The sequence below is a fragment of the Aptenodytes patagonicus genome, chromosome 6, assembly GCF_965638725.1.
Source record: "Aptenodytes patagonicus chromosome 6, bAptPat1.pri.cur, whole genome shotgun sequence".
Classification (NCBI taxonomy): Eukaryota; Metazoa; Chordata; class Aves; order Sphenisciformes; family Spheniscidae; genus Aptenodytes; species Aptenodytes patagonicus.
Genome location: NC_134954.1, coordinates 35209651 through 35237427, shown reverse-complemented (window position 1 = coordinate 35237427; position 27777 = coordinate 35209651). Strand labels below are relative to the sequence as shown.

At 44.3% G+C, this 27777-nt stretch overlaps 1 protein-coding gene across 1 annotated transcript in view; it reads right to left on the bottom strand.

Moving 5' to 3' along the window:
• ABCA12 (ATP binding cassette subfamily A member 12) overlaps positions 1 to 27385 on the bottom strand; it is a 91197-nt gene extending 63812 nt beyond the window's left edge. The window contains exons 1-6 of the mRNA XM_076342102.1: positions 27005 to 27385; positions 22110 to 22203; positions 5354 to 5501; positions 2601 to 2689; positions 1070 to 1179; positions 134 to 319 (exon numbers count right to left, since the gene is read on the bottom strand). Of these exons, the coding sequence (XP_076198217.1) occupies positions 134 to 319; positions 1070 to 1179; positions 2601 to 2689; positions 5354 to 5501; positions 22110 to 22203; positions 27005 to 27073 (696 nt within the window). The 5' untranslated portion in view covers positions 27074 to 27385. The remainder of the gene's footprint in view (positions 1 to 133; positions 320 to 1069; positions 1180 to 2600; positions 2690 to 5353; positions 5502 to 22109; positions 22204 to 27004) is intronic.
• Between the last annotated feature and the right edge of the window lie 392 nt (positions 27386 to 27777).

Genomic DNA, 27777 nt, shown 5'->3' with positions numbered 1-27777 from the left:
TATGCACTTTGGTATAGAGATGAGCAACTCCTAGCGAGGTGGGGTCATGTTCTATCTCCCAAACACTGCAATAACATGTGTGAACTAACACAGCTACTAGCTGCAGATATTATCAAAGGTCCCAGGCACTTACCTGAGAGAACTGACTTCTGAACTCTTGGGTAAATGACTCTAAAAGCGATGAGTCAGTAAAGCAGAACGTCCGGTGGATATTGGCTGCCATCTTCTCTTCGGTGAGACCAGGATGTGCTATGTATCGCGACAAGACCTCACACAGAACAACTTTGAGATTTGCTGCTGTTGAATATTGGGTCTGGCTCTAAAGGTAAGATGTAATGTTAAAGGTAGCTTTAAAGCAATGGTCTATTTGGGATGGTTTTAAACGCAGTGATGAGACTTTTTTTAATGGGTAGTAGTGACATCTGGAAAGCATTGTCATTACAAGCACTTACACACTTACAGAATTCTAACATGTGAACAGTATCACTGAAATCCATCAAATTCCTCACATAGATAGAGAGAAATGTGTGCATAAGTATTTGTAGGCCTTAATACAAAAACATAAGCATACTGGTTCCATTACATGGTACCAAGTTGCTGTTACAAAGGAGTTGTTCCTATATGTAGTCAATACCTACATAATAAACACACAGTCCCTCTGATGCCACTGCAGGAGTGTTGTGGGAAAATAATGAATTCAATGGCAAAGCCTGTAACACCGTATCTTTAATTTCACGTGAAAGAAAACACACTCTAAACACCTTAACTCACACAAGTTTTGAGCAAAATATCTCAGGGTACTGCATGTGGCCGTATTTGGTAGTTCATGGTATTATGTCCCAAGGTGTCTGGTTTATGTGGTTTCTGCTTAGAAGATAATAAATTTACCCCAGAGCTTAAAAGTTCACCCAAAACAACTGCCTTCCTCTTCCCAAAATAAAGCACGTTCACATAATAGGGGAGATCCAAAAGCAGTAAGAGCTGTATGTTGGTACTTTGAGCTTCTAACTCTTTAAATATGACTATACATAAATGCACACACTCAGCTATTATGCAAATACTGACTTACCTTCCCAAAATTGAGGATTTTGTTGAACATGTTGACGCTGGAAGTCAAGTTGGATGATGATGAAATATTCTGAAGGGTTTTTTCTCCATGAGATATCAAATCCCCATATGCTGCAGTAACAGTTTGAAACACTGTATTTTACTTAATGTCTTTTAACCTCTTTGCTACATCAAACCATGACACAGGATAGCTGACTACAGCTTTGGGCATGCCATCATTATTAATCTGTTTCCAAAGGTACAGCCAATGGCATCCTGTAATCACTTACTTAAGTTTTTTTCTGATGTAATTAATTCCTGGATTACATTATTTCCTCCTGTAACTTTTTTTTAAATTAAATGCATTTAACTATCTGCTTGCAGGTCAACTTTAATTTCCACCTCTTTTCTCCAGTCCTGCAGCTCCCCCGTGCAGCAAGAGAGATGGGTAGCCTTACAAGGAAGCCCACATCAGCTCGAGCTGATAGCCCTGTAAGGGAGAACTCTCCAGGTGTCTTTGGCACCAGTGGGTAGTACTCGTTATTCAGAAACAGCTCCAAAGATTTGGAGCCCTGCTGCCCGCTATACACAGTGGCACACCGCCAGGTGCCCAGCTGACACACACCAAAGCCAACACTTGCACTGAGCTACACTCTCAGACAACACAGCTCACTGAAACCAAAGGAGCTATGCCAGTTTACACCAGCAGAAGCTATGACCTATGATTTTTACTTTATGTTTTTTAAACAAGGTGTAGAACTGAGTTCCTCCCTGACCATCCGTGGCCATCAACATGAGTTGATAATTCCTATAACTGTTGATTCCCCCCCCCCCCCCCACCTCTGCGTTCAGTCCCTTTTGCATTCTGCCTCTTTCTGCCAGTACACCAAAGAGTGAGTGCATTGGCAGGAATGCTAATTGGAACAGTGAATGGCTGGAGCAGAACAGTCACAGAATGCAAATCCGTAATCATTCATTTGACTGTGAGCTCCCTGGAGAAAGGACTATCCGTCATGATGGCTTGTGGATAGTACTAGCCATTACCATCAATAAATAATAATTGTAATGATTTTATAGAAAATTTAAGTCCGAAAGTTCCTTCAGGAAAGAGAATCACATCAGAGGAGAAGATCACCAACAATAAATATCCACTGTGGCACAGAAGAAGACTTATTTGCTGGATAACTGAATAAGAAATACATCTGAAAAAAAATCATAAGCTGTTTATGGACAATTTGTGGGCAGTAAAATGGCAATATTCCATAAATGGCCAGGTCTTTAATTAATGTCCAAACAGTCTGTGATCTTGCATTGCTCCTGTGAAGCGCAACAATTTAACCCTGGTTTCTTGGCCAAATTCCAAAAGTCTTTTCTACAGACAGTTACTTGTAATTATTCCCAAGAATTTACACTAATGTCATGGCCATGGTCATGTGCCTATATAGAACACATTAATCATTTCAGCAGTGCTCTGAGAATTGCATCTCTGTCCAGAGAGCTTCAAAAGATCAGCCTTTAAAGACCAGAACTTTACACAGCAGTCAATAACCTACCCAGTGAAGCACTCCTGCTTTTAGGAACCTCTGCACTCCATGGTGATGGATGGTTGTCCTTGGCCACACTGGATGAGCTCCTCCGCTTACTGGGGGAAGGAAGAAAAAAGAAAAAAAAAAAGAAAACACCTGTAACAACTCATAGAGTTTCTTATGATTAAGCTTACACTTAACTACCGCGTGAATCAGAATGGGTCTATAGCTGGATTTCATGGCAGGTGTGTTGAAACCTGCGTTGTGCAAAAGTCTTGTTCCTTCTAGGAGCCTGGCGTGTATTTTGGGGAAGCACACTGCAGCGCTCTCAGACACGAAATAGATGGAGGGGACCGCATTCATGCCTGCTCTGCAGGGACACCAAGGACAGGCAAGGCTTGACATATATATTTGGTCTAATCTTAAAAAATGCCCACTTCTGGAAAGAAGGCCTCATTGTATCAAGTCCTATTCTGTCCTCCACCAATGCCTGCTCAGCAGAAGACACAGTGCAGAACTTTCATGGCACTGTTAATGACACTCGGACTGAGCAAAGAGGCCTTGATGTAAGCTGGAACAGCTCTATGCTATAACAGCAGCTTGCATGCCCCTACCACAAAATCCTTCAAGACATCAGGACCTTACTTCATCCCTCCCAAACATTTCACTACAGGGGAAAAGAAAGGGTGGAAGATGTTGGTGCTGAGCTCACTTTTTGTACTTAGTTCCCTCTTACTAAGGGAAATCTCAAGCGACCATGTCTTGCGCACCTTGGTAAATGCTTCTAAGGAACAGAATCAAAGATGAGAACCTTGCCCATTTTCTCTGCTGGCCACTGTAAGACACACAGTTTTAGGGCAAGTTATAAAACAGTCTAATAAGAGCTTCACTGAGTTGCACAATGGGAGGGGAAAAAAACCAGTCTGGATTAGCTGAATACTACAAACTCTAGATTACACAATAATATATCCAGACAGCGAAGGGTCACAGCTCAAAGACTTCACCTTCGTGACAAACTCACCCATGGTGATTCCGCTCCTGAGGCAGAGCTGCATCTATTCATGCCGGCTTCTGGAGCTTTCCCCTACCCAGTCAACCTTCTGGTGAGGTTTTATGTACGTATGTACATACATACAGGATTCTGCTGTATCCTGCTAGGTTTGCTGTGACTACTTAATAGCTGGTTGGTTTTTTTCCTTGCAGAATACAATATATTTCCAAAGCTGACATTGACCACAGAAGGGTAGGTATACCCACATAGTTGCGTGATACTTCACATAGCCAACTTTTAGCATCAATAGTGGTCAAGATGCTTATTAACGACTCATGTGACTTGAGCTATAGTTTGGCCAAATCCTTTGATTTTCAGTTGGCAGGAAAAAACAGTTATTTCCTAAACAGCTGTACAGAAACCAAAAAACAGAAAGCAAGGAGGATTTGTAGCTATTGAAACCCATGGAAGACCTCCAGCTTTGGCACTTGAAGTTCCCATTTCTTCATTTCAATACCCCAAATTAACCATTGTTTAACATGCCCAGGGAAAAACAATGACACTGAGGAAACAAGTGAAGAGCTGTGAATCCAGGCATCCAGTCTCTGTGCCGCTCTGCCCTCTTCTGCTGTGTGACCTTGAATTTAATTAGGATTCACCTTGTGTAACTTCAGTCATCCACATACTTAGTCATCCAGACTCCTTCTAACCAATGGAGAGATCCTGACCATTGACTTGGCCTGGGAAATGCCAGTCCCTTTGCACTAAAGAGGATCCTTCAGGAGCCACTGACCCCAGGATCCCCTATCCTGCCTGATGGGCTCTCTGCTGGAAAGCACGGGGCCCACCTTAGCTCTTCAGACACTCCAGCTCTGGCCAAGGGGGATTTTGAGGCTCTGACACAGCCACTATGGAGCAGCCTCTAACCTGAAAGCAAAGATGAGCAACCAGGGACCTTGTATGCGAGATGCCCGGATTTTCAGCTCTCCATTAACCAGCCAGGCCTCAAGAGTAGCATGTTCCCCAGGGGTGTGTCAGAACTGGGCAGCCAAGGTGGAGAAACAACCCTGGCTGGCATGTCTCAAAGCAAATGCTACTTGGCTTCAACTGGAACGTCAATGAAATTGAAATGCCTCCACTGAACATTTCAATTTCAACAAACCAACATTCCAACAAAAACATGCCCAGCCAGCTCCACGCTGCAAGTCTACGTGCTTTTGTGGGCAAATATTGTTTCTTCATTTTCATTTGTTTCCCGATATGTTTGACGACTTGCAGAACGGACACCCATTCTGGCTGGCACCTGGAGGATCTACTGGAAGAGCAGTCACTCCAGAACAAGTGTACCTCAAACTAGAGCTGTTGGGGAACATTTGCCACTTCCACCCAAAGCATCCTGAACCAATCACTACAGTGGCAGATCAGCACACTGGGCTGCTCTTGATACAAATCTTATCCACTGACACCCTGTAGGACCTGACCCACAATCATGCAAAAAAAGTTTCTTTGCTCTGACCTGGGTGAGCAGAAGCATTTTTCTCAGGGACTAAAATTCTCTTCTACTATCAAGCCTGGATCAATTTACACATTACTGATAGTTGTCCCTAACATGAACATTTTTAAATGTCCCATGTTGCAGCCTATATTCTCATTTCTAAGTGTTCAGATATCTGAGATATATCTGCTGTGGACACACTTACACATACACACACGCATGGCTGCTCCCTCCACCTCAAAGCAAGTTTTGCTTTACAGCTTGTAACACCCAGATATATTCAGATTCCCTTACAGTCTGAGAGATGAGATGTCATTAAGTCTTGGCAGCAGATCTTCTGGTGTGTATGGTGTGCCTTTACATCTGGCATCTGAATCACACAGCACGGTTTGCAGGAACGGGAAGAAGCCTGCACTAGGAAGGTTTCGGGGTGCAAGATAACCTGGAGAAAGGAGAAGGAAAAAAAATGCCATTATTATGATGTGGACATGCACTTTTTTGCCACGTGTTTCTATCAGTATGTGCTATTTTCTCTTCCCAAACCATGGGCTTGATTCTTAGTTTCACTGAGGGTCTTTTACTCCACCCTGGCAGCACTATCTGCCAAATCCCACTAGAAGCCCCTCCTCAACACTGACAAAGCCACGAGAGGCTATTTAATAGGAAAAAGAGTCAAGCTATTTGTTTATAAGATACCTGTCGGTCCCAAAGCAACTGCAGATTTCCCCCTTCTGCTCCAAAATGCAAGAAACAGGCAAGAAATTACAAAAGCACCCTAGGTTTATGATATCTTAATTCTGCCTTTAAAAAATTAAATAAAATAAAAGCAGGTACATGGCCAGAGTAACCTGAAGCACCCATAAAAGCATATTCTCCAAGGCTTGGTTGGATCAGTTCCTATGCAATGCCACAAGTTTCAGTTTCAAGCCAGGTTGTTAAAACAGGGCTCTGTCTCAGCTTTTGCCACAGGAAGGGGCAACAGATCCAGGACCAGACAACCTCCTTTGCTTTTTGTGCAAACCTGCCCAGGGAAGGGAGAGGAGCAATCTATCACCACCACCTCCTCCGTGTCTCCTGCCATCTCAGAGCAGCTCCCGTACCATCTGCTTGGTGACCTGTGATGCTGGCACCCAGCGCTGAGGGGTGAGATGTATGTCCCTGTCTCCCATTTCTGCAAACACAGAGTGGACCTGAACAATTAGAGACTTTAGTATTTTATGTGCCACTTGCCCCGTGCTGCTTACTGCCAGCCCACAGAGTTCACTGGCTGCTTTTCCTCTCACTGACAAACACTCTAATAAATCTCAAAACTCTTTTGCTCAATCACAGCAACATATTATTTAAAATAATCATTTGGAAAATTCCCTGGCAAAGGACATCATTGCTATTATTTCTACTATGGAAAGGAGCCAGATTTACAAAAGGCCCCCAGGCAGGCTTGTGGTAATTGATTACCTTGTTCTTTAGTCTCCAAAGACAACCTGTGACTCTTGCCCAGGCACAGCTTTATCTCTAACCCCTCCAACAAGGACACTGTACTACATTTGTACTACATTTATTAATTATAGCGGTGGTCAAAAAACAGACATTTCCAAAGGGGATGGCAGTGCTAGGTGGAGTACATGGCTGTCAGTCTCCTTGAAGGAGACTGAGCTTTCCTGAGCTTTTCCTCAGTTGGTCTCAGCCCATGAGTGTGCACTGCATTTTTGGGTCAAAATGTAAAAGCTCATGGTTTAGCATGGGAGTTGCTGCTGCTTCGGGCCAGATAGCTACTGGCACAGAGGACTGCTGAGACCTGCAGAGTCAAAGGCACCCATTCTGAGTGTAGTGATTCTCTTGTATACCTCAGCAGAGAACTGCCCTAGAACTGCCCTAGAAAATTAAAGGAGATACCCTGCCAGAGGAGGAGGCTAGAGCTCTACCTGCTGTGGGAAGCTCCCCTGACATTCATTGCATCCTCCAGGCCACAGGGAGTTACATGGCAGGCTGAGCCAGCTCCCAGTAATCACAGAGCACCAAGGAGAGTAAAAGCTCTCTCTTGTCCCTACAGGCAAGTCCTTCTGGTGTTGGGGCTAAAGGACCAAACATACGCCACTCTAAAGGTTTTGAAGTATAATTAAGTCTGCTGCCCATGAGGGAAACTTTAGAGTAGGGCACTTTAATCTGGAAGCATCTTTGTGTGAATATCCCCTGCCATGTCTGGGACATTTGCCCTTTGAGATCACCAGTTACAACCCTGCAAAATGGCATTTGCACACACTGGCATTTTTCTCTCATCTTCCTTCTGATCTCCTGCACCCTCATTCCTATGCAGGAAATTGACTCACACCCCAGTCCAAAAATGCACACCACAGACCTCACTTTATCAGTGTCTCTACCAAAATGCTGCTTCAAAGACCTGGGAAGCCATGAGGTTCAGGATGGAGAGCATAACCACAATGAAGTGAGACAGGTAAGAGCTAGGAGGGAAACAGCTACACCCTCCACAGCCATCCGCATCTACCAACGACAACCAGGGCCAGGAACTAAGCTCATGTCTCTTAGGAGACCTCGAGCAGCTAAACCTGTGTAACTCCTAACTGGACAGCAGAGTGGGGAACGCAAGGATAGGGCAGGGAGCTTGGGAAGCCCTGTTCTTCTCTGGAGAGATGCGAGATGTTTACAGAGACAATTAAGCAAGAGATCCTGCTGAATTCAGAGCAGGAAAAGACACTTCCTTAAGATATAAATAGCAATAACAAATTTTAAAATTGGACTCAAAGGTGGTACACTTTGAACTAATTGGACAATTAAACAATCAGTTGCTGTATCACAAGCAAGGTGTACAGTGTAAGAACAAGGTGGTGATATCAGCTCTTTCTTTTCTTTTCCTTTGAAACAGCAGCCTGAAAAATAGAAAGACAGGAATTCGTGACCTGAAGTTTGCAAGTGCTGCTACTCGTGGTGGTGGCACGATGCCTGTGAAGACATCACTGGCCCAATGAGATTGAGGTATTCAGTGAGGTTCTGCCAACTCCCATCAGATGTTGAGCAGTTTGCTGGTACCTGGTTACAACCATGGGGCCTGATCCATCACTGAGTCACCGCAGGCGTGAACTGGTGTAACCCCACGATGTTCTTGGCACAAAAGTGGTGGAGATGCCAGAGAGGACTTTTCTGGAAGAGGCCTGGACTCTAATAGCAGTTAGAGAATTAGGGAAGTTTTTCAAGAAAGACCACGACACAGAAAAATCTGAAATGTCTGGGCCAAATTCCCATTTGGTGCAAGTTAGACCTATGCTGGTTCTTAACCCTGAGTATCTAGCACAACCGTGCTCTGTGTCAAGCACGCAAATAGCACTCAGGCTTCTACATCAGAATGAAATGAGTTGTTACGTTGGCTCTGCTGCCTGCATTGATGAGATCTCCACCAACTCCAAAGAAAGTTTAAAGACCTGGTTCAGATGCAGGCACCCCTTCCACAGACACCTAGCGCTGGGAGATGAATCCCACCCTTGCTTTCTCGCGTGGTAAGCCGATGGTGCTGAAGAAGCTACACCGTGCACACTGCCTTCTTTACGCACTGGCCCCACCAAGCCAAGAACAGGGTGGCCAGGCTGGTGTGACAGGTCTGTCCTTCAGGGGCCACAGAGGCCAACAGCTTAATTTAACAGAAGCTGAGCAGCGCAGCCACAGGAAGCTCAGCTTCTGACTATGCTGTCTCTGGCTGCTGTGCCTGAGATCAGAGCCAGAGCACAAGGCACCATGCAGGAAGCACGGCTGATTTGGGAGTCCAAGCCCCAGACATAGCGTAGCCTCAGAGCTCTTTCCTGTAACTCCCTCTCACCCTGCAAAGGAGAGAATTTACTGATAAGGTGAGTCAATAGATAAATGTGCTCCCTGCTCCATCCTCCCACCCTCCATCCACTTGCTCGTGATAAGGAGACATGACTCCACAGAGCCACACAGGCTGCTCTGCCCACACATACAAATTCATTACCTGTGTCAGCCCGTATGCCACTGCAAGGACAGCCAGGAAGGAAGCTGGCTCCTGACTCCCTTCGATGCTTCAGGAGACGTTCGTAACTACCTGTCCCTCCCTTGGCTGAGATTTATCCAGCACATCAACTACATTATCACACGACATAAGCACTAGCTATGAAACATTACTGAAGGAAAGTTGTAAACACTCTTCAAATTTTAAAGGACAGTGTTTTGATGGGGATAGTTTTGCAATCTGAAACATAACACTTATCACCATTAGTGACTTTTGCAGTATTTCTACTGTTAGGAATCCCTTCAGTCTTCCACACGCTGCAGAAGAGAGCTCCTTCTCCCACCGAAGTCTATGGCAATGCTATATCCAAGGAATATGGATTTCGCTAGCCCTGTAGTCCCCAACTTTATAATGCCATGTCAGACAATACAGCAGATCCACAACACATGACATCATTTTTCATTCTCCCCACTGCCGTTAGTTTTAAACCTTTTGATTTCCTAAAACTACAGTTACCTTTGGAGTGTCTCACTACACTGCCTATGAGCCAAGAGGGAGAGATCACTGCACCCACTGCCGCCCCATGTCTGAGCTGAAAGTCACTAGCACATTTCTTGTCAAATTGACTTGTCTGCAGCCAAAATCTGAGCCCAGAGCTGTATCATGTTAGTAAAGACTGATTTCTGGGTTTGCCAGCAGTAGAATCCCAAGCGCACAGGCTTTTGCTGTATCCTCTCACTGAGAGCTTTGATTTTCTGTCACCATTGATAGAAGGGCACCAAATCTGAAGAAAACAAGACAGGCATCCCAAAGGGCAGAAGAGGCCAAGGGCTCAGCGTGGGCTGAGCTGGTTCTCCCTGCTCAGTAGCATCTAGCCAGGCCAGCTACATCTCCAAGAGCTGAAAAGAAATAAGGCATGCACAGCAGTAATAATAAACACAAGATACCTATAATGAATATATGCAAGCCACTGGAAATTCTGGCATTTCCACATTTGCTTTCATTCAGAATAAAATGAAGAAAATTATTTTCTCTTACTTCCCTGAATGTTGTAAATTCCAACATACTTCCCTTCAACATGAGCGAAACATTTTGTTTTCTTCAGGTAAAGGTGCTTGGTGTAATAACAATGAAAAATGTCAGGGTAATAATAAATGTCATACAAGAAGGATGAAAATTACTATTTCACTACAATCTATAAGATTAATTGAAATTGACTGAAATGTTTAAATCTAAATGGACCTTGTTTTACGTTGCCACATTGATTTTGCTGCTTTCATCACACTGAGGTTTCACGTATTTGCACTAGCTAAGTCCAACCATTCATTTCAAGAAATTGGGCGTTTCAGCAGACTGCAGGCACAGCACCATGAACACAGCCCCTGATGTCACCCCCTTCAGCCTGAGGCAGTGGGGCTGCCTGCTCCAAAGGAGGTAAGTGCTGGGAAGATAGCAGACATTATTATCCACACCAGAGCAAAGGAAAGTAAGTAAGTAGTATATTCAAGTTATCAATTCTTGTGTTTATTATTATTATTACTGCTGTGCATGAAACAAGGGTATAAAGATAAGACCATGTCCACATTCAGTACAGGTTACACTCTGGTTTACATCAGCCAGCGGTCTCTCTTGCAAACCAGCAACCAGCTCACTCAATGTGCAAAGTACCTTCCTTTCCCTCAGTTCCCCAGTCTCAGCTCTGCTACTCTGATAGACGCTAACTGTATTGCGGACCCATGATTTGAACATGCAAATCCCCTTAAATATAATGGAGCTACATAGACCATATCTTTTGCTTTCAAAATATCACCCATGCATTCCTTCTCGCCTTTCTGCCCACACTATATTTCAGGTTTCAAGGTTTCCTACCTAGCTCTGCCATCCATCCTGCAAAAACAGACAAAATGTATATTCCATTTTGTTCATATCAAAGATACGGGATTTCCATTATGAATGGCTACTTCTTAAATAAATTTGGGTACGTTAACTGTATTTTCTTCCTCTTTTACCATTAATTTAAAAAAGCATGCTGAGTTTTTCTGTTTTCTACCCACCCATAGTTCAGTGTCGTATCACTACCCCTCCTTGGGCATGAAAAAATTCTCTTGGCTTCAGATTTCACACACTCTGATTCTACATATACCTTATGCAATTCCTTCCATATTCCTTCCATAGTTCATAAAAAAAAAATCCAGGCAAGTCTCAACTCCCCCCACTGGTGAATTAGAAACATTAATGAGCAAATGACTTCATTAGGAAGTATTGTGTTTAATTGAAAATGCATTCAATCATTGTTAAATCATTCAAAGAGACTTAATAACTGGGACTCTTCAGCAAAGAAAAAGATGGCCAAAAAGTGGTTTGACAGAGAAATAAATAAAATGATGATCAGTAATGAAAAAGGTGAGTAAATCATCATTCATCGCAACACAGGGACAAAGAAACACAATGAGATCATGAGGTAGCAGGCAAAAGGGACAGAAAGTACGTTTTTTAACAAATACCAAAACGTTGTAGAACTCACTGCCACAGGGTGGTGTATGCTGAAAAGTAGACATTCATTTAAAAAATAATTAGACAAATTCACAAAAACAGATTTGTCAGTGGCTACTAAATATGATCACTTGGATTCAACCCCTTCAGCTTCTGGCTGAAGAAACCTTAAACCTTTGAAGATTTTTCTAGTGGAGGGAACACTCTGCTTTACGTTCCTACACGCTCCCTCAATCACCCCTGAGCAGCAGCAGGGGGTCTAACTCAGAGTGGCAATACTGACTGTTTATCAGCTGTGATTTATATTTATCTAAGAAGTCACAAAACATAAAATGAAAATATTTACTGCTATGGTGATCTCCTCCCAACTTTCTAAGCAAAATGTTATTTATGTTACATATGTTATAAATGTTATATTTATGTTATGTTACTTATTATTTATTATAAAAAGCAATTACTTTTTTGCTTCGGTCTTCATTGGCAAGTGCTCGAGCCTCACTGCCCAAACTGCAGAAGGCAAAGGCGGGGACTGGGAGAATGAAGAGCCGCCCACTGTGGGAGAACATCAGGTTCGAAACCATCTAAGGCACCTGAAGGTGCACAAGTCCATGGGACCCGATGAGATCCATCCGCGGGTCCTGAAGGAACTGGCGGATGAAGTTGCTAAGCCACTGTCCATCGTATTTGAGAAGTCATGGCAGTCCAGTGAAGTTCCCACTGACTGGAAAAGAGGAAACAAACCCCCCATTTTTAAAAAGGGAAAAAAGGAAGACCCGGGGAACTACAGGCCAGTCAGTCTCACCTCTCTGCCTGGGAAGATCATGGAGCAGATCCTCCTGGAAGCTATGCTAAGGCACATGGAGGACAGGGAGGTGATTCAAGACAGCCAGCATGGCTTCACCAAGGGCAAGTCCTGCCTGACTAACCTAGTGGCCTTCTATGATGGAGTGACTACAGCAGTGGACAAAGGAAGGGCTACAGATGTCGTCTATCTGGACCACTGTAAGGCCTTTGACACGGTCCCCCACAACATCCTTCTCTCTAAACTGGAGAGGTATTGATTTGATGGGTGGACTGTCCGGTGGGTGAGGAATTGGTTAGATGGTCGCATCCAGAGGGTAGTGGTCAATAGCTCAATGTCCAGATGGAGGCTGGTGACGAGTGGCATCCCGCAGGGGTCCGTACTGGGACCGGTACTGTTTAATATCTTCATCAGTGACATAGACAGTGGGATCAAATGCACCCTCAGCAAGTTTGCAGATGACACCAAGCTGAGTGGTGTAGTCTACATGCCAGAGGGACGGGATGCCATCCAGAAGGACCTGGACAAGCTGGAGAAGTGGACCCATGTGAACCTCATGAGGTTTAACAAGGCCAAGAGCAAGGTCCTGCACCTGGGTTGGGGCAACCCCCAGTATCAATACAGGCTGGGGGATGAAGGGGTTGAGAGCAGCCCTGCCGAGAAGGACTTGGGGGTACTGGGGGATGAAAAGCTGGACATGAGCCAGCAATGTGCGCTCGCAGCCCAGAAGGCCAATCGTATCCTGGGCTGCATCCAAAGAAGCGTGGCCAGCAGGTCGAGGGAGCTGATTCTGCCCTTCTACTCTGCTCTGGTGAGACCCCACCAGGAGTACTGCATCCAGCTCTGGAGCCCTCAGCATAAGAAAGACACGGGCCTGTTGGAGCGGGTCCAGAGGAGGGCCATGAAAATGATCAGGGGGATGGAACACCTTGCCTATGAAGAAAGGCTGAGAGAGTTGGGGCTGTTCAGCCGAGAGAAGAGAAGGCTTCGGGGAGACCTTCTTGCAGCCTATCAGTACTTAAAGGGGGCTTATAAGAAAGATGGTGGCAAACTTTTGAGCAGGGCCTGTTGCGACAGGACAAGGGGGAATGGCTTTAAACTAAAGGGGGGTAGATTTAGACTAGATAGAAGGAAGACATTTTTTACGCTGAGGGTGGTGAAACACTGGAAGAGGTTGCCCAGAGAGGTGGTGGATGCCCCATCCCTGGAAACATTCCAGGTCAGGTTGGACGGGGCTCTGAGCAACCTGATCTAGTTGAAGATGTCCCTGCCCACGGCAGGGGGGTTGGACTAGATGACCTTTAGAGCTCCCTTCCAACCCAAACTATTCTATGATTCCATAATTCTCTGTTTAACTATATTGTGTACACACAACCTTCTCCATTCCTTTCTATTCTTTCCCATAGTCACACAGCATGAAACTTTATTCCTTTGCTTTGTTAGACAGTCAAAAAGACAAACATGACTGTTTAATGACATGATGACTACACTGTTTCTCTTCAACCACATGCAACTGCCCGTTCCCAGCTTTGTTCACATTTATTCATCAATAACAGCTTAAGCTGCCTATTTTCTGTAGAAAACTTTATGATAACGCTAGGACTTTTGATCTCTCTCCAAAAACTAAACCCAATCATCAAATCTATGGGATAAGATTAATTTTGAAGCAGAGTATTTTTTACACACATGGAGAATGGTCCAAATAGCCAGTTGGCCTATCCTTTACCTATGAAAAGAGAATATTTAATTGCCATGGCCCTTGTACTGCTGTGACATTGTGACATTCATGCACTCTGAAACTCACACCTGACCTTGAAGCTGGAAAAAAGGACGTGCATGTTCCTAGTTACCTGGGAGTGAGGTCTTTAGTGGGAGCAGGACCAGGAGGCAAATGCCAGCTGCAACTTTCCTTTACCTTTTTCACGCCTGCAAGATCAATGCCCACACCAGTCCCACGCTTGTTGCACCAAAAAAAAAAAAAAAAAAAAAAAAAAAAAAAAAAGAGGAGCGGGGGGGCCAAGGACAGTAAGCGTTACAGTTCCTGGCAGGACAGCCCAAATCTTGTTCAGTGTGTCCAAAGCCCACGGCACAGTAGTGATTAGCCCTACTGATTTTAATGGGATTACTCAGACTTCAGGTTAAATTCATATTTAAGAGCTGTGCTAGATCAGAACTAATGGTTCGGTATTGCACTGTCCCTACACTGTTGCCTTTCATACCACAAAGCCGATTTTTAAAAGCACTCCGGAGCTAGCAGGCAATTTCTTTCACCCTATTTTTGGCCAGCCAGCAGAACTGCCATTTACCTCCGCAAGTTCACCTGTTGAGCAGACAGCACTGAAAGAAGAGATTCCCTGAGCTTACCCCGAAGTTGCAAGACACCAAACAGCCTCAGTATCTATAGTATCAGAGTAATTTTTGTTCCTCTGCGAGCCTCCATCACTGCTGTATGTTAGGACAGGTTCATGTTGCAAGGTGGCACACAGTAAGCTCAAATACACACGGTGCAACATAGTCCGGATGGCATGCAGCGCGGGGAAGCCTGCCAGCTGGGCCCTGCACCACACACGTTAATTATGACAATCTGGTGTTAGTCCAAGTCTCGCCGTCCCTGGAGCACACACATTCCCCCACTGCCTTCCTATTATGCTTTAAGCAGTGTCATCCTTGGCCCTCTTTCCCTCAACTTTAATTTGATTTTTTTTATTTCCCCCATACAAAACATTAAGCAACAAAAAGCTGTTGTGAGATTCGAGAGCTTGCATTTTTCATCTTTACAGCAACAGCATCCCTGTTTTCTCGAGTGTCCTAATAACACGATGTCCTCAGTTGTCTGCCTACGACAGTGAGATTGAAGCAGCAGACAACTCACTACAAGACTCCTCCCTGTGTTGGTGGCCTCAATGGAGGAAGCATTTCATTGCTTAATTCTTCCCTCGAGCATTTCAAGCTCTACAAGTAAGGCAACCAGCCCAGAGCAGACAGCATGTACTTCCATGCTTATTAAGACTAGGCAAGCTAGTTTTGCTCGCCCACAAACCTTCACCTTCCACCCCCTTATTTAATAAATTAAAAATCAGCACTTGAATTTGAATGCATTGGGTTCATGTACTGATCAGGGAGATAGATCATAAAGACCGGAGAGCATAAAAATGCAAAGGAGTGGAAAAAAAGCGGGTGTAAAGGGGGGAGAAAGAACCCCCAAACCAAACACAAAGAACAAAGGAGGGGAGATGGAAACCTTCTAAGGGGTATTGCAGATTCAGGTCAAGATGGGGAAATGACAGAGCTGATGACTGCACTGCAGGGCAGAGCTGATGGGGAGGGATCGCACTGGAGGTTGACTGCGTTGTGGAGGGATGCTCCATTGCCTGAAGCACAGACACACCAAAAGAGAGGAGGAACTCTGCACTAGGCCTTTTCCTACAGGGTCTTTTTAAGCAATATTTAATACAGACAAGGCTAACTTGCTCTTGTCTGTATGAGCAGCAGGGCACTGCACAAACAGGATCTAAGAAGAGAGTCGAAACGTTTCCCAGCAAGAAGCTGGAACCTAAAAGCTTAAATCCATATCTAGACTCTTGAAAAAACCTGCACAAAAGCTGTGTTTACTAAACCAATGTTTTTCAATGCTGAGTGCCTCCAGGTAGTCTCCAGAGTCCAGGTTCAGATTCTTTAAATGAAAGTGACCTCCCTTCCAGAAACACAGACATCAACAACTGCTGACTTCATTCCAAGCCAAACTGCTCAGTACCTTTGGAAAAATACTTCTGCACTTCTAGGTTCCAGCACCTGGATTCAGATGCTTCAGGAAGTCAATTAGAATTAAGTGACTGCCCCAAGGCCCTGTTGTAATTCAGTGGGGAGGAAAAAAATACTGGTAACTCAGGAGTTCCCATCTCCAACTCTAAATGTCCTTCAGTCACACCTCACAAGGCGGAAGAGTCAGTAGAAAGAAATGGAGGTGTGGAGATTTATGAAAAGGGAGGCATTATAAACATCACAGCACTCTGTTTAGGCTATAGGTCTCCAAGCTAAGTGAAAGCTTGGGCAAGTTGCAGGGAACTGTATGGCTGGGCACTACTTATGTATGTAAGGAGATAAATGTATATGTCTATTCCAGCAAATGTGGGGATAGTTAATATAATAATTCATACCCCGCTTCAGCACTGTTTCAGTGAAAAAGAGCATTATACGGCAGTCTGCTCCCTGGCACAACAGCAGCACAACAAAATGAAACAAAATGAAGTTCATACCAAAACAAGGAGGGACCTGATGAGGCTATTTTGCTAATCACACTGCAGTTGAGCACAGACCAAAATCTGGTGTTGGGCTGTCTAGAAAAGGGAAGACAACTAACAGAAAAGAAGGGGAGGGAAAATGAAGCAATGCAAAGGAAAACAAGGAGTGGGGCTGCTCCACCACAGGCAAATAGTAATGGAGAGCTGGAAGTCTGATGTGTGCTCGTCTGTATACAGAGTAGGTTGAACCCTTGGGGTGGATTATGCCTTGCATAAATACTCAAGACTTACCCAAATGAATGGAGTGGCCTGTGTAGCCAAGCCACCATCTCAACTCCCTATAATTAGCATGGGAACCTATTAATTTTTCCACACTACTGGGAAAAGAGATGAGTTCAGGTCCCTCCAACTATGAAGCAAATTTAAAGTGCAAGCATCTTTTCAGAGCTTTCTCATCTCCAGGATGGTATCTCAGAGGAAGGATAGAGCTGTGGCCCACCTTGCTCCACGCCGTCTGCCCTCACACACGTTCTGGCAGCCAGAGTCATCACTCACATTGAGAATTAACCCAGCTCAAGGTCCTTCTCTGTTAACTGTGGGACAAAGTTAGTTTAAGGGTTTCTGCATCAGAACAACATGCTGGGATTGAGGCAAGGAACTGTCAGAGCTAAAAGTGGTTTAAGGTCCTTAGTTACACAGACCCACAGGGCAGGAGCCCCCTGAACTCATCTACCAGCACGCTGCTGCAACAGCCAGAGGGGCAGAGACACGCATGGGTGTGGAGGATGGAGGGCAATAGGCGCTACCTGCCATGCGCTTGGCAGAACAGACACCTCGCACCTGTCACAACCAGCTGCCTTATCCCCTTTCCCAGTGGTATGGGAATTTGTGCATTTATCCTTTTCTTTTAAGCTACACAGAGCATCCTGCCTCTTTTTCTGACATTGCCCCAACCAGGGTAACTCGTGCCTCAGTTACCTCTAACACTGTAATAGTGCTTAGCACAGAAGTCACAGGAAAGCTCCATCTGCAGGTACAAGCCACAGCATCTCTCCTAAGGCATCTCAGATCTGTGCTGTGATTCATACTGCTTTTTCCAACCAACTCTGGACCTGTTCAAATCCTAGCTACTGATCACAGTAAGACTGAATGGAGTATAGGTCAGAGACCCTCCTATCCTGGGTCCTCTCCCAGGAGCACTGGAGCCAGGAATGAGAGCAGAGTATGAGTATCTGCTCCTATGTAGTCTTGTACCACGCAGCTCTGGCTCTAAACTAGACCTAAACAGCTACGCTGGTACTGGCAAACAGTCTAGAGTTCAACTATTATGATATTCCCCCAGAATATCAGCTGCAAAGAGCAGCCTTGCGGAGCACTCTGCTACCGGGTCTATCACAAATATCTGAGTGAATGCAATACACCCTGCAGGCATCTCCACGGGGGTGATGAAATCTGGGTGGAAATTCTGGGCAGAGGTGAAGGGTAAGATGTGCTTCACTGAGAAGAGTTCAGGCAAGAATTCCCTGGCAGAAAGAATCTGGTGGATTTTAAGACCAGACCCAAGAGCACAGCTTCTTTCCATGAAGAAGGATAAATATCTACGAACGAGGCACGGCTTTCACAGCCCACTGGCTGTTCCTTGGAAAGCCGGGAGAGCAGAGCCCTGGGTCTAACAGGAGAGCAAGGTTCTTACCACATCTTCTCCATAGCACTAAAGAGCAGGGTTTCTGAATGAGTGGACAACTAACCACACCCAAGAGAGTTTCTCCAAAGAATAATGATGAGGTCAAACTGACAGGAGGGGAGAGAAAGAGAACAGAAGAGGAAGAAAGCAGGTGGGGAGGGCGTGACAGGGTGTGACAGCACTAGTTAAAGCAAGGAGTGTAATTGGGCTTTTCTGTAGTCTGAGTGGGTTGAGCCCTGAGGGACAGATTGTATCTCATACACAATTCCCATACCTTGCAAAAACCTGCAGTGATGGAAAGGGACTTTTGTCCCTACTCACTCTAGAAAACAAGTAATACAAGCACAAAAAACTGGAAGATACCATCAAACCCAGTTCACTGGCTTTCAGGCTGTAGGCTTCCAATCCAGAGCTTCCTATTCCACATGTATGCCACAAAACACATCCCAATACCTTCTGGAAAATACAAGGGCTGTAATAAAAAGGTCAAAAGCCACAACTGCAATGTGCATAGTAAGTTGGATGGGGATTTTGTGTGGTTAGACGCTCAGATCATCACAGGAATTGGGTGTGCAGAGAAACAGAAATCTCTTTTTCATTTCTCCTGACAATAATCTCTGCTGACCTGGAAATATATCATCAAATAGATGCGTGGAAGAAAGAAGAGAGGTGGGTTTTTTTTCCTCTTAGATACTAGATGCTTTAGTTGTAAAGAAAATTATATATCAGATGAATTTCAGCTCCTTGTTTTCCTCAGTTCTTAGTTTTCCTATGAGCATCCTCTTGACTGGTGACATTTATTTGGCATGTCATTTCCCTTCAGAGTTCAGTCTGGCACAAGCTCCCATTGCATTAGGTACTACACAGCATAATTCAAAGCAAGCAACTTGCTCTTGCAGGAAGCTCTTGCCACTTGTTCATTCTTGACTGATCTTTGCTAGGTAATTTCTCGACATAATCCTCAATCTACCGAATGTGTATTAGATGTCCTTCAGAAGAGTTTACTGTCTCGAATTTGAGCTGTTTTAATTGAGCAAATAATAGATTTCATATTTCTGTGGCCCTGAATACGAGATAAGCTTACAGACTGAGATCTTCTGTGGGGCTATCTCTAAGGCTTCAAAACTCAGCATCTGAGTAGCTTATTCTATCTCTGTGCCCTTGATTCTGTACTTCCTGACTTTTGTCTACCTGCAGTCATCTCTTGACAGCAGAACTGGAAACAGCTTCTTGTCACTATTTAACGATTGTGTCTTTTAAGGCAGGCACTGGAACTCAGCATAAAATGGATTTTATTCCTGTTCAAAACAAACAAAAAACACCCTCCTGTAATAGTTTTCCTAGGTGTGTCCACCCGCTCTTTTTTTTTTCCTTACCAGAAAAGAAAGTTCCCAAATGATTTCTCTTTCACTTGTCAAGCAGAAAGTTGATACTTTTTTCCAGTTATCAAAAAAAGAGGGTAATTGTCAAGTGGCTATTCTTATTTAATTAGAAAAGCAGCAGAAACTGGCTGTTTGATGGTCTGGTTAACATTCTTCTCCATCCCCTTGGCATTCTTAGATGGCCTCTGAACATCTGGATCACAAGAATACACCACAACTATTACTTTCCAGCATAAAACCTCTCTTGCAATAGAAAGTTCCTATCATCCACTTCTAAGAGACAGACACTTGGTTGCATACTGAGACTTGTCTCAAAACAGAATTCATCTATGGAAGAAAAAGGAACTAGTCCAAAGATACTGCCCAATCTTCCCCTTTCCTGCAAAGCACAACTGACAGAACTACTTGCTGTTCCTAAGAACATTCCTTCCAATCCATTAATTCAGAGATGCAACCATCCAGAGCAAGCACACTCCGGATAAATATACGTTCAAACTAATAGCCATGTAGAATAAAAGAATAAATATTTTACCATCCAGCTGTCTGTCTTGACATTCATCTTGTCTGATTTAGCAGGGACAGGAAGTACAACAAACGGAGCAGCATGGGAGGACTACCATTTCCACACTTGGCAAAATCTGGGCTTTTCACAAAGTACAACGTGTCCTGTCTTGCCTGCTCCAACTTGTTCAAGGGAATTTGGGAGAACTTAAAACATATAACATGCCTAAAGAGGCCTTTTGCTGACAGCAGATGAGCTTGGGGTTAAGAGACCACCCTAACACACCAAGAATGTCCTTCTCCATTAAAGACTTCCTGTAATACTTTCAGAAAGTCACTTACTCTGGCTTTCCATTCCTGTCTACAAAATGAGGTACAGAAACCTTTAGTGAGATTAGGCTGCAAGCTCTCTGGGACAAGGGCTATCCTGATTGTATATCCAGTATTTGTCACAATGTGGCCCTTTCTCACACATCATACAGAAACAAAGACTTCTAAATAAATCACACACGTCACTGGGTCGAACATTTCCAGTGCACACACATGTCAAGTATAGATCCCTCAAAACCACTTTTCACACATTTGATAGCTACAAACTCTGGAAGCCAACTGCTTGTCCTCACTGCGCCAGTCTGTCTCCTCTCCCCCTGCACCAGTCTCCTTGCCCCAAATACAAAAATCCAACACTGCCCATGCCAGGGCTTTGTTCTTGTCAAGTCGATGACAGCCTGATGCAGGCATCCATGGTTGTGTCTCTCCTATGGATCAGATGTTGCAAATCTTTTAGCAAAGGTAATTATTGAGGGCCTATTCCTACCCTGTGCTGGAAAACTATGGCTCTCACTAATAGCTCTCTGCACAGCTTTGTGCTGCAGTACATGGATGTGAGTCAGCAGACCAGATGTGCCACATGAAGCAAGAATCTTGCATATACTTTCAGGGTCTCTGCAATGATAGGGGCAAGGAACCCCTCCAATGAGCAGATAAAGAGTGCAGCTCCATGACTGATTTCTCCCAACACAAAGGTAGGCCATCACTGGAAAGAGGGGCCCAGCCCTTTCACCCACTCCTCTCTCCTCCCTTGGGACTGCACTTGTGAGGCCACAGAGAGCAGAATCAGGGATTTGATCCAACTCAAAATTAACACTTTGGAAGGGAAAAAGGCTTCCAACTGGATACACTCCTTGCTCTGTTTTACCATATAACTTCATGAACAGATGTGGCCAGGACTGGGGGCATGCTTCTTCTGATGGTGATAAGGACTCACTAAATCAGTGTAAGTTTTTTAGAGCAGATTCAAGCACACTCGTGCTCCGAGATGTAGACACGTTCTCCTGACCCAGGAAGCAAGGTTTGCAAGCGAAAACGACCTTGTGTAAACTCTTCACCCATTTAACCACCACCGGCTATTCACCCACCCAAATTGCTGCTCTTTGACTTGCTAGAAAGGGCTCACATACACCATCAGGTCACAGGAGCCAAACAAGTTACCGCTCTTCAGCTGAGCCTTAGTAGCAAGCTGCCTGAATTTTATGCTTTTTGCCTGTAGCACACACAAAGTAAAATCTTTCATGTTGACCAACCTCACATTTGTTACCTCACCTTCATAATCCCACTTGAAGCCTATGCCCTTACTCATTTTACTGAGTAAGAACTCCCCTAGCTGCCCTCTTGTCCCTCAATTTATCATGTAAATTTATATTGCTGTCTATAACAGCAGTATCTGAGTGCATCTTGATGAGACAGTTCTTTAAAGTTGTTTTCTAATTATAAAACTAATTTGGAAAAAACAAACAGTAACAACCTCAGAGGAATACAGACATTTTATTTACAGCATGCTGCATCCCAGGAAATCTCCACTGGAAACTACAAAGAACCAAATTTGTAAAAGTAACAAAAGACATCAAATTAACACATCAGTCACTGAAATGAGAACTAAATCCCGAAGACAAAAACAAACCAGTTACTTACAGTTTGGCTGTGGTTCTGGAGGGAATTTGAGACGGATAATGGCCAAGATTATGAAAACAACCACAGGCCAGGAAATTAAAATGAACGACCATACCTATAAAACAGCAATGAAAATATATCGGTTACGTTTGTCGTATTGATATGTCTCAGAGCTTGTCTGGAATGTACAAGCACTACCCTAAGTGAGTTATAGGATGCATTGTAAATCACACCTGTCTTGGTATGCATACTTTTAAAACCCAAGTATTATCTATGCAGGAAGAAAAACTACATAAGATTTTGAGAGCAAACAACAAGCCTGAAAATAACACAAGCCTTCCTGTGTTTCAGTTTGGCTGATAATTATGGGGTACAGCGTTTACACAGCTTTGAGACACTGCTATGTAATAGTAAAAGCACGCTGAGAAGTACAAGACTTTTGGACGCACTGATCGCAAGATAAAAGAGCTACAGGGCAAAGGGTTGGTTTCACTTTCAGTGAATAGCACTGCTCAAACGATGGCTAAAGATGACTTTGATTTCATTATACCTCAAAATTGAAGTGTTTGACAAGTGAATTGTCAAGTCTGCAGCATTTTTTTTTTTCCCAAAAAAGTTTCACTGTTCTTCACAAACAGTAGTTCAGCCTCACAGAGCTGAAAGAAAGGATTTTCATAGCAGTCATTTACAAGATATGGAACTCAAGCATGGTGTAGGAAGGGGTTTCTGGAGCTGTGTAACCAGTCAGCTGGAGAAGTCACATTCAAACACCGATCACCAGGATCCCTCATATGAGCTTCTGACCCTAGCAACCTAACTTCCTGACACCTTTCCATCTCCAGACTGTAGCAGTCCATATAGATGAGCTGAGACAGAAGAGAGATGATGTAAAATTGGACTAGTACAGTGGAAAGCACATGAATATTTATAGAACTCTTGCCTCTGACATGAGCGTTGACCATTTCAATGGACAAGAATGAAGAAAATACAGTCTGCTAATCATCTAGCGTAGTAAACCAATCTAGGTATGAGGCCCAAAGTCAGTCTTAAAACTACAAACTTACAAAATTTTGTAAGCTAGGAAAATGCAGTTATTCAAATAATCAACTGCTTTTGCACTAGCTGGCTAGCTTGCTACCGTGCCTACTAGATTAGAGTTTTCCATCCATCAGTAGTTAAGCTCAAACTACTCTGTGCTGCAAAACTGCTGTGCTATCTTCATGCCAATTTTTGAAACTGCAAAGATGTCTTTTTTCAAAATCATCCCATTTTTCATCATTGTGTTGCTATTTTTTTTTCCAGATCAGCACATATTACCCAAAACTGCTTTTCTAAAGTAATTCCAAGCCCATAATAGTGTTTTCATTTCCTGTAACACTTACTGGAACATAAAAACAAACAAACAGACAAACAAATCCTGGAGAGCAATTCAGCTTAAAGATGGCTGTTTTACAGCAACTCCATCCCTGATAAGATGGCACAGCCATGAAAGCACGAGCAAGATTCATGCCCCAAAATAGGCAACTGACAGACATCAAACCACAAGGCACCTCCCCACACATCCCTTCAGAAAGGGTACTCCTATAGTTTCAGCATTCAGCAATATTTTAGCTTTTACAGACAGTACTCTTCCTGCCTTTTATATGTACACTGCCATTTATAACAAGATTCATCATTGAAACGAACATCTTTTAAAATTTTTTATATCACGTGTCCTAGTTTCGGCAGGGATAGAGTTAATTCCCTTCCTAGTAGCTGGTACAGTGCTGTGGTTTGGATTTAGGATGAGAACAAAGTTGATAAGGCACCGATGTTTTAATTGTTGCTAGGTAATGCTTACACTAGCCAAGGACTTTTTGGTTTCCCATGCTCTGCCGACTGAGAAGGCTGGAGGTGCACAAGAAGCTGGGAGGGGGCACAGCCAAACTGGCCAAAGGGACATTCCATACCTTGTGACATCACGCTCAGTACATAAACTGGGGAAAGCTGGTTGGGGGGGAGGGGAGGGGGTGGGCAGCGCTGCTCAGGGACTGGCTGGGCATCAGTCAGCGGGTGGTGAGCAATTGTACTGTGCATCACTTGCTTTGTGTATTAGTATTACATTATTATCATTTTATTTCAATTATTAAACTGTTTTTATCTCAACCCATGAGTTTTTTCTCACTCATGCTTTTCCAATTCTCTCCCCCATCCCACCATGGGGGGGGAAAGGAGTGAGCGAGCAGCTGCGTGGTGCCCAGTTGCCGACTGAGGTTAAACCATGACAACATGCTTTCCCTATAATCAGTCCCCAAATACACTGTTTAATTCTGATTAATTCACATGCAAACAGTATTATTAACATATCATCCTTGTTTAGTACCATGTAGGCTAAAGTAAAATTATGGGTAACAGCACAGAAACTGATATTAGTCAGAGGCTGCCTAAAGGAAGTGCAAGAGATCTGTCATATTCTTGGGGGAAGAAATGAATTCTGGTTGTCTCTACTCAGGGAGATCTTTGTAGCTCCCTGTTTGGAGTTAAAATGGTGCTTTTATTCCCCACTTTCCAGACAGCTCTTCCCCTAGTATCTCTGTCCTCCAACTTAATTGGATTTAATAGTAGCTGGGTACATCAGTTGCAACATAACAGCATTCCCACTGTCCCAGGCATTTCTAGTTAACAAAAACAAGACAACCACCCTGGCTAAACTGATTGCAGGTGGAACATGTTGACTTGAAAGGAGCCAATTTCACTCTTGGGACATTAAGCACTGTGCTGATACAGGTTGCATAATCCTTTGGTTGCTGGATTATTTCACTTCTAAAAGTAGATTTAATTGCTCAGACCTTACTTAGTATCTCTGGACACAGGCACATTTTCTCTCTCCTGCCTCTGTTCAAATAACCAAGCTGCCTAGAAGTGACAGATGGAAAGCAACAGAAGTGCAAGAGGCACTGATTTCTCCAGTTCCTCTCGGAATGCAGGCCAAACCTCGCTCCCGAGAAGGCTGCCTCCTAAACTCATGACCATTCCTTTCTCAGCAGGAGTAACCTGTATTGAGGCACTCCCTTCCCTGGCCATGGATGCAGAGCTTGTGCTGATTTCAACAAACTGACAGTCAAGCAAGCTGTAGCTCTCCCCGTGCCACGCAGGTAGAGGCAGTCTCTCCAGGGCCTCTGCAGAGAGCTCACAGAGGAAATAAAGTGTAAAGCAAAAGGCAGAAGCAAATGTGTTTGCCAGCCCTGGAGAGGCTGATAAACAGAGCAGGAAAGCACTCGAGTCTGCAGGAGGAGGATGGGGGCTGCCTGGTGTCAGACCATTCCGTGACATATCAATCAGCCCTGGCGAGGGCAGCCAACACCACTGCAGCGGCAGGAACCACCTTCACTCGTCAGAAACAGAAGCACAACAGAATGCTTCCCTTGCAAAACAAGCACGCTAAAAAAAGCTTTCTAAAAGCTAAAAAGATAAAAGTAAGTGAAGTCAGATTACACAGGTTAAAAAACAGAAGCAGGGCAGAGAAATCAGGATGTGTTTGGGAGCAGAGATGTGGGTTTACCTCCTCGCACCCTCTCCAGACTGAGCAAGCTCCCTAATTTGGAGCAAGAGAGGGAAATGAAGGAGGGTTGCATGGAATGCCTGCCATATAATAATCACTAGTGGCCAGATTTTTATTTTAATTGACATTTCAATTCTACAGAATTGATATTTCAACTCCACAAGAAACCAGAATTAAAGCAAGTGAGACTGTATGGTCAGAAGTACCGGTAGGGCATAGGTTAGCATTTACTCTGGGTATAAAAGAGCTGAAAGAGACCCAAGCCTTCTGCTTTTAACAAGGCTCTTACAATTTCTCTTGAGAAATTAGAGGTAAATTTTTTGGGATTCCTCTGCATCTCAGAAAGTCTCCTATATCCTTAGCACCAGCAAAGGATACATTACTCTAAGGTGCACAGCATGCCCACAGCTCCTATGGAGGATCACAAGGAGTCAAATGAACACAGCACCCCTCTGAATCAGGCTCCAAAACTGAGAGGCAGGACAGGGCAGGCAAGAACGGACCTTGCAGAAGCGTGGGATGATATGAGGCCTTTTGCTCCATCCTCACATCACAGCCTCCATAGCCCCTTCTCTTCTGTCAGCATTTTCTGCACATGCCAAGGCTTCCATTCAACCAAAAAGTTTAAAAACCATCACATTTGGATTACTAGCAAGAGGACAGGTTGCAATACAAGTCCATGAACTGCAGCATGCTTCTGCTGAAATTACAGTGCAGCTGTATTGAAACCAGCCTGGGATAAAAACACTGAGCAGACTTTGCCTGGACACGCAATGCCACCCGAAGGAACATTTGCCTCCCTGATGCTGCTGCAGTTCAGACTGCTGGACATAGCTGGCAATGGTTTATCTTTTGGAAAGAAAGACTATTTGGGGTGTTTGATTTGCAACACACTGTACTGCACTGGAAATCTGTCCTACCTGCATCTCTCGGAGCTACTTTTTTCTTTGTCCATCCTTTACAAATGGCTCTATATAAGAGCACCCCCCATCACCCCCACATCCCAGGGACTCCTTGGAGGCTGTACACAGACTGTGGGGTCTGCTCACATGGGAGCAGGTACAGAACTGCAGCCTTAATTCAGGTCTGCCCATGAGTTTGTGCATGATTTTGTTTGCACAGCCCACTGCCCCGAGGAAACAACAGTGGCATCCGTGGTACTCAGTCTAGACTCCTGAGCCCTCAGGCATGAGCTCCAATGCAAGACTCACCTTCACTTCCATGCCATTCCCTTCCTTCCCTCTGCCTCTATCACCAGCCTTCAAAATATTTCTATTTTAATACTGTGACCTTCCTCTCCTGCAGTGCCTCCCTTGCTCCTCAGCTCCTGTGATTTCCAGGTCCCTCTCCTCTACTATTTTGTTTTCACACTCACCGGCTGCCTCTTGACACTCAGCCAGTTCTTCCACAGCAGGATCCTCAAGTGCTGAGAGAGCGCAGCCATCCTTGGCTGACCCAACCAAAAGCGAACTGGCTGCGTATTCTTCCTCCCCAGGCTTAGGAGGCAAAAGCGGAGGCTCTAACCCAAATGGGCATCCAGTGTCCGATATCCAAGTGCCTGCCTCTTCCCCACAGCATAGCTCTGAAGCAGCTACCTCATCCACTTGTGGCTGCTGTACTCCCAGTAACTGTAGCTCTTGTCCTCACAGCAATAGCTCCTAGCAAATTCAACAGGTTATTCTTCTCCAGGCAGGCAGACAGACGCAGCAGCCTGCCTCCACTTGTGATAATTACAATATCCAGCCTCTCCTGGCTTCTCGTTGTTCAAGCCCTAACCGATAAAATGGATAGCATTCCAAAAAGATGCTTCTGCTTAAACAAAAGGTGATGCATGCCGCCTCCTCCTCCTCCTCCTCCCCATGATGAAATTACCTGCCTGCCCACACACCGCTTCTGCTGGAGAGGTGTCATCAACAGCAAAGAGTTAGGCTGCTTGCCAGGCCAGTCCAACTTCCCTGAGTTCACAGGGAACAGCTGGGAAGAAGAAAGTATCCACAGCACGCGTCTTCCTAGCATTGCTTATTTGGAAGTAGGTTTTGGTTTTTTTTAATACTTTTGAATGTCTCAATTAAACCTACCCATCCAGGGAAATCAAGTGAAAGAGTTAAAAAAATATATATATAAAAAAATTAAAATCCCAGGGACTGA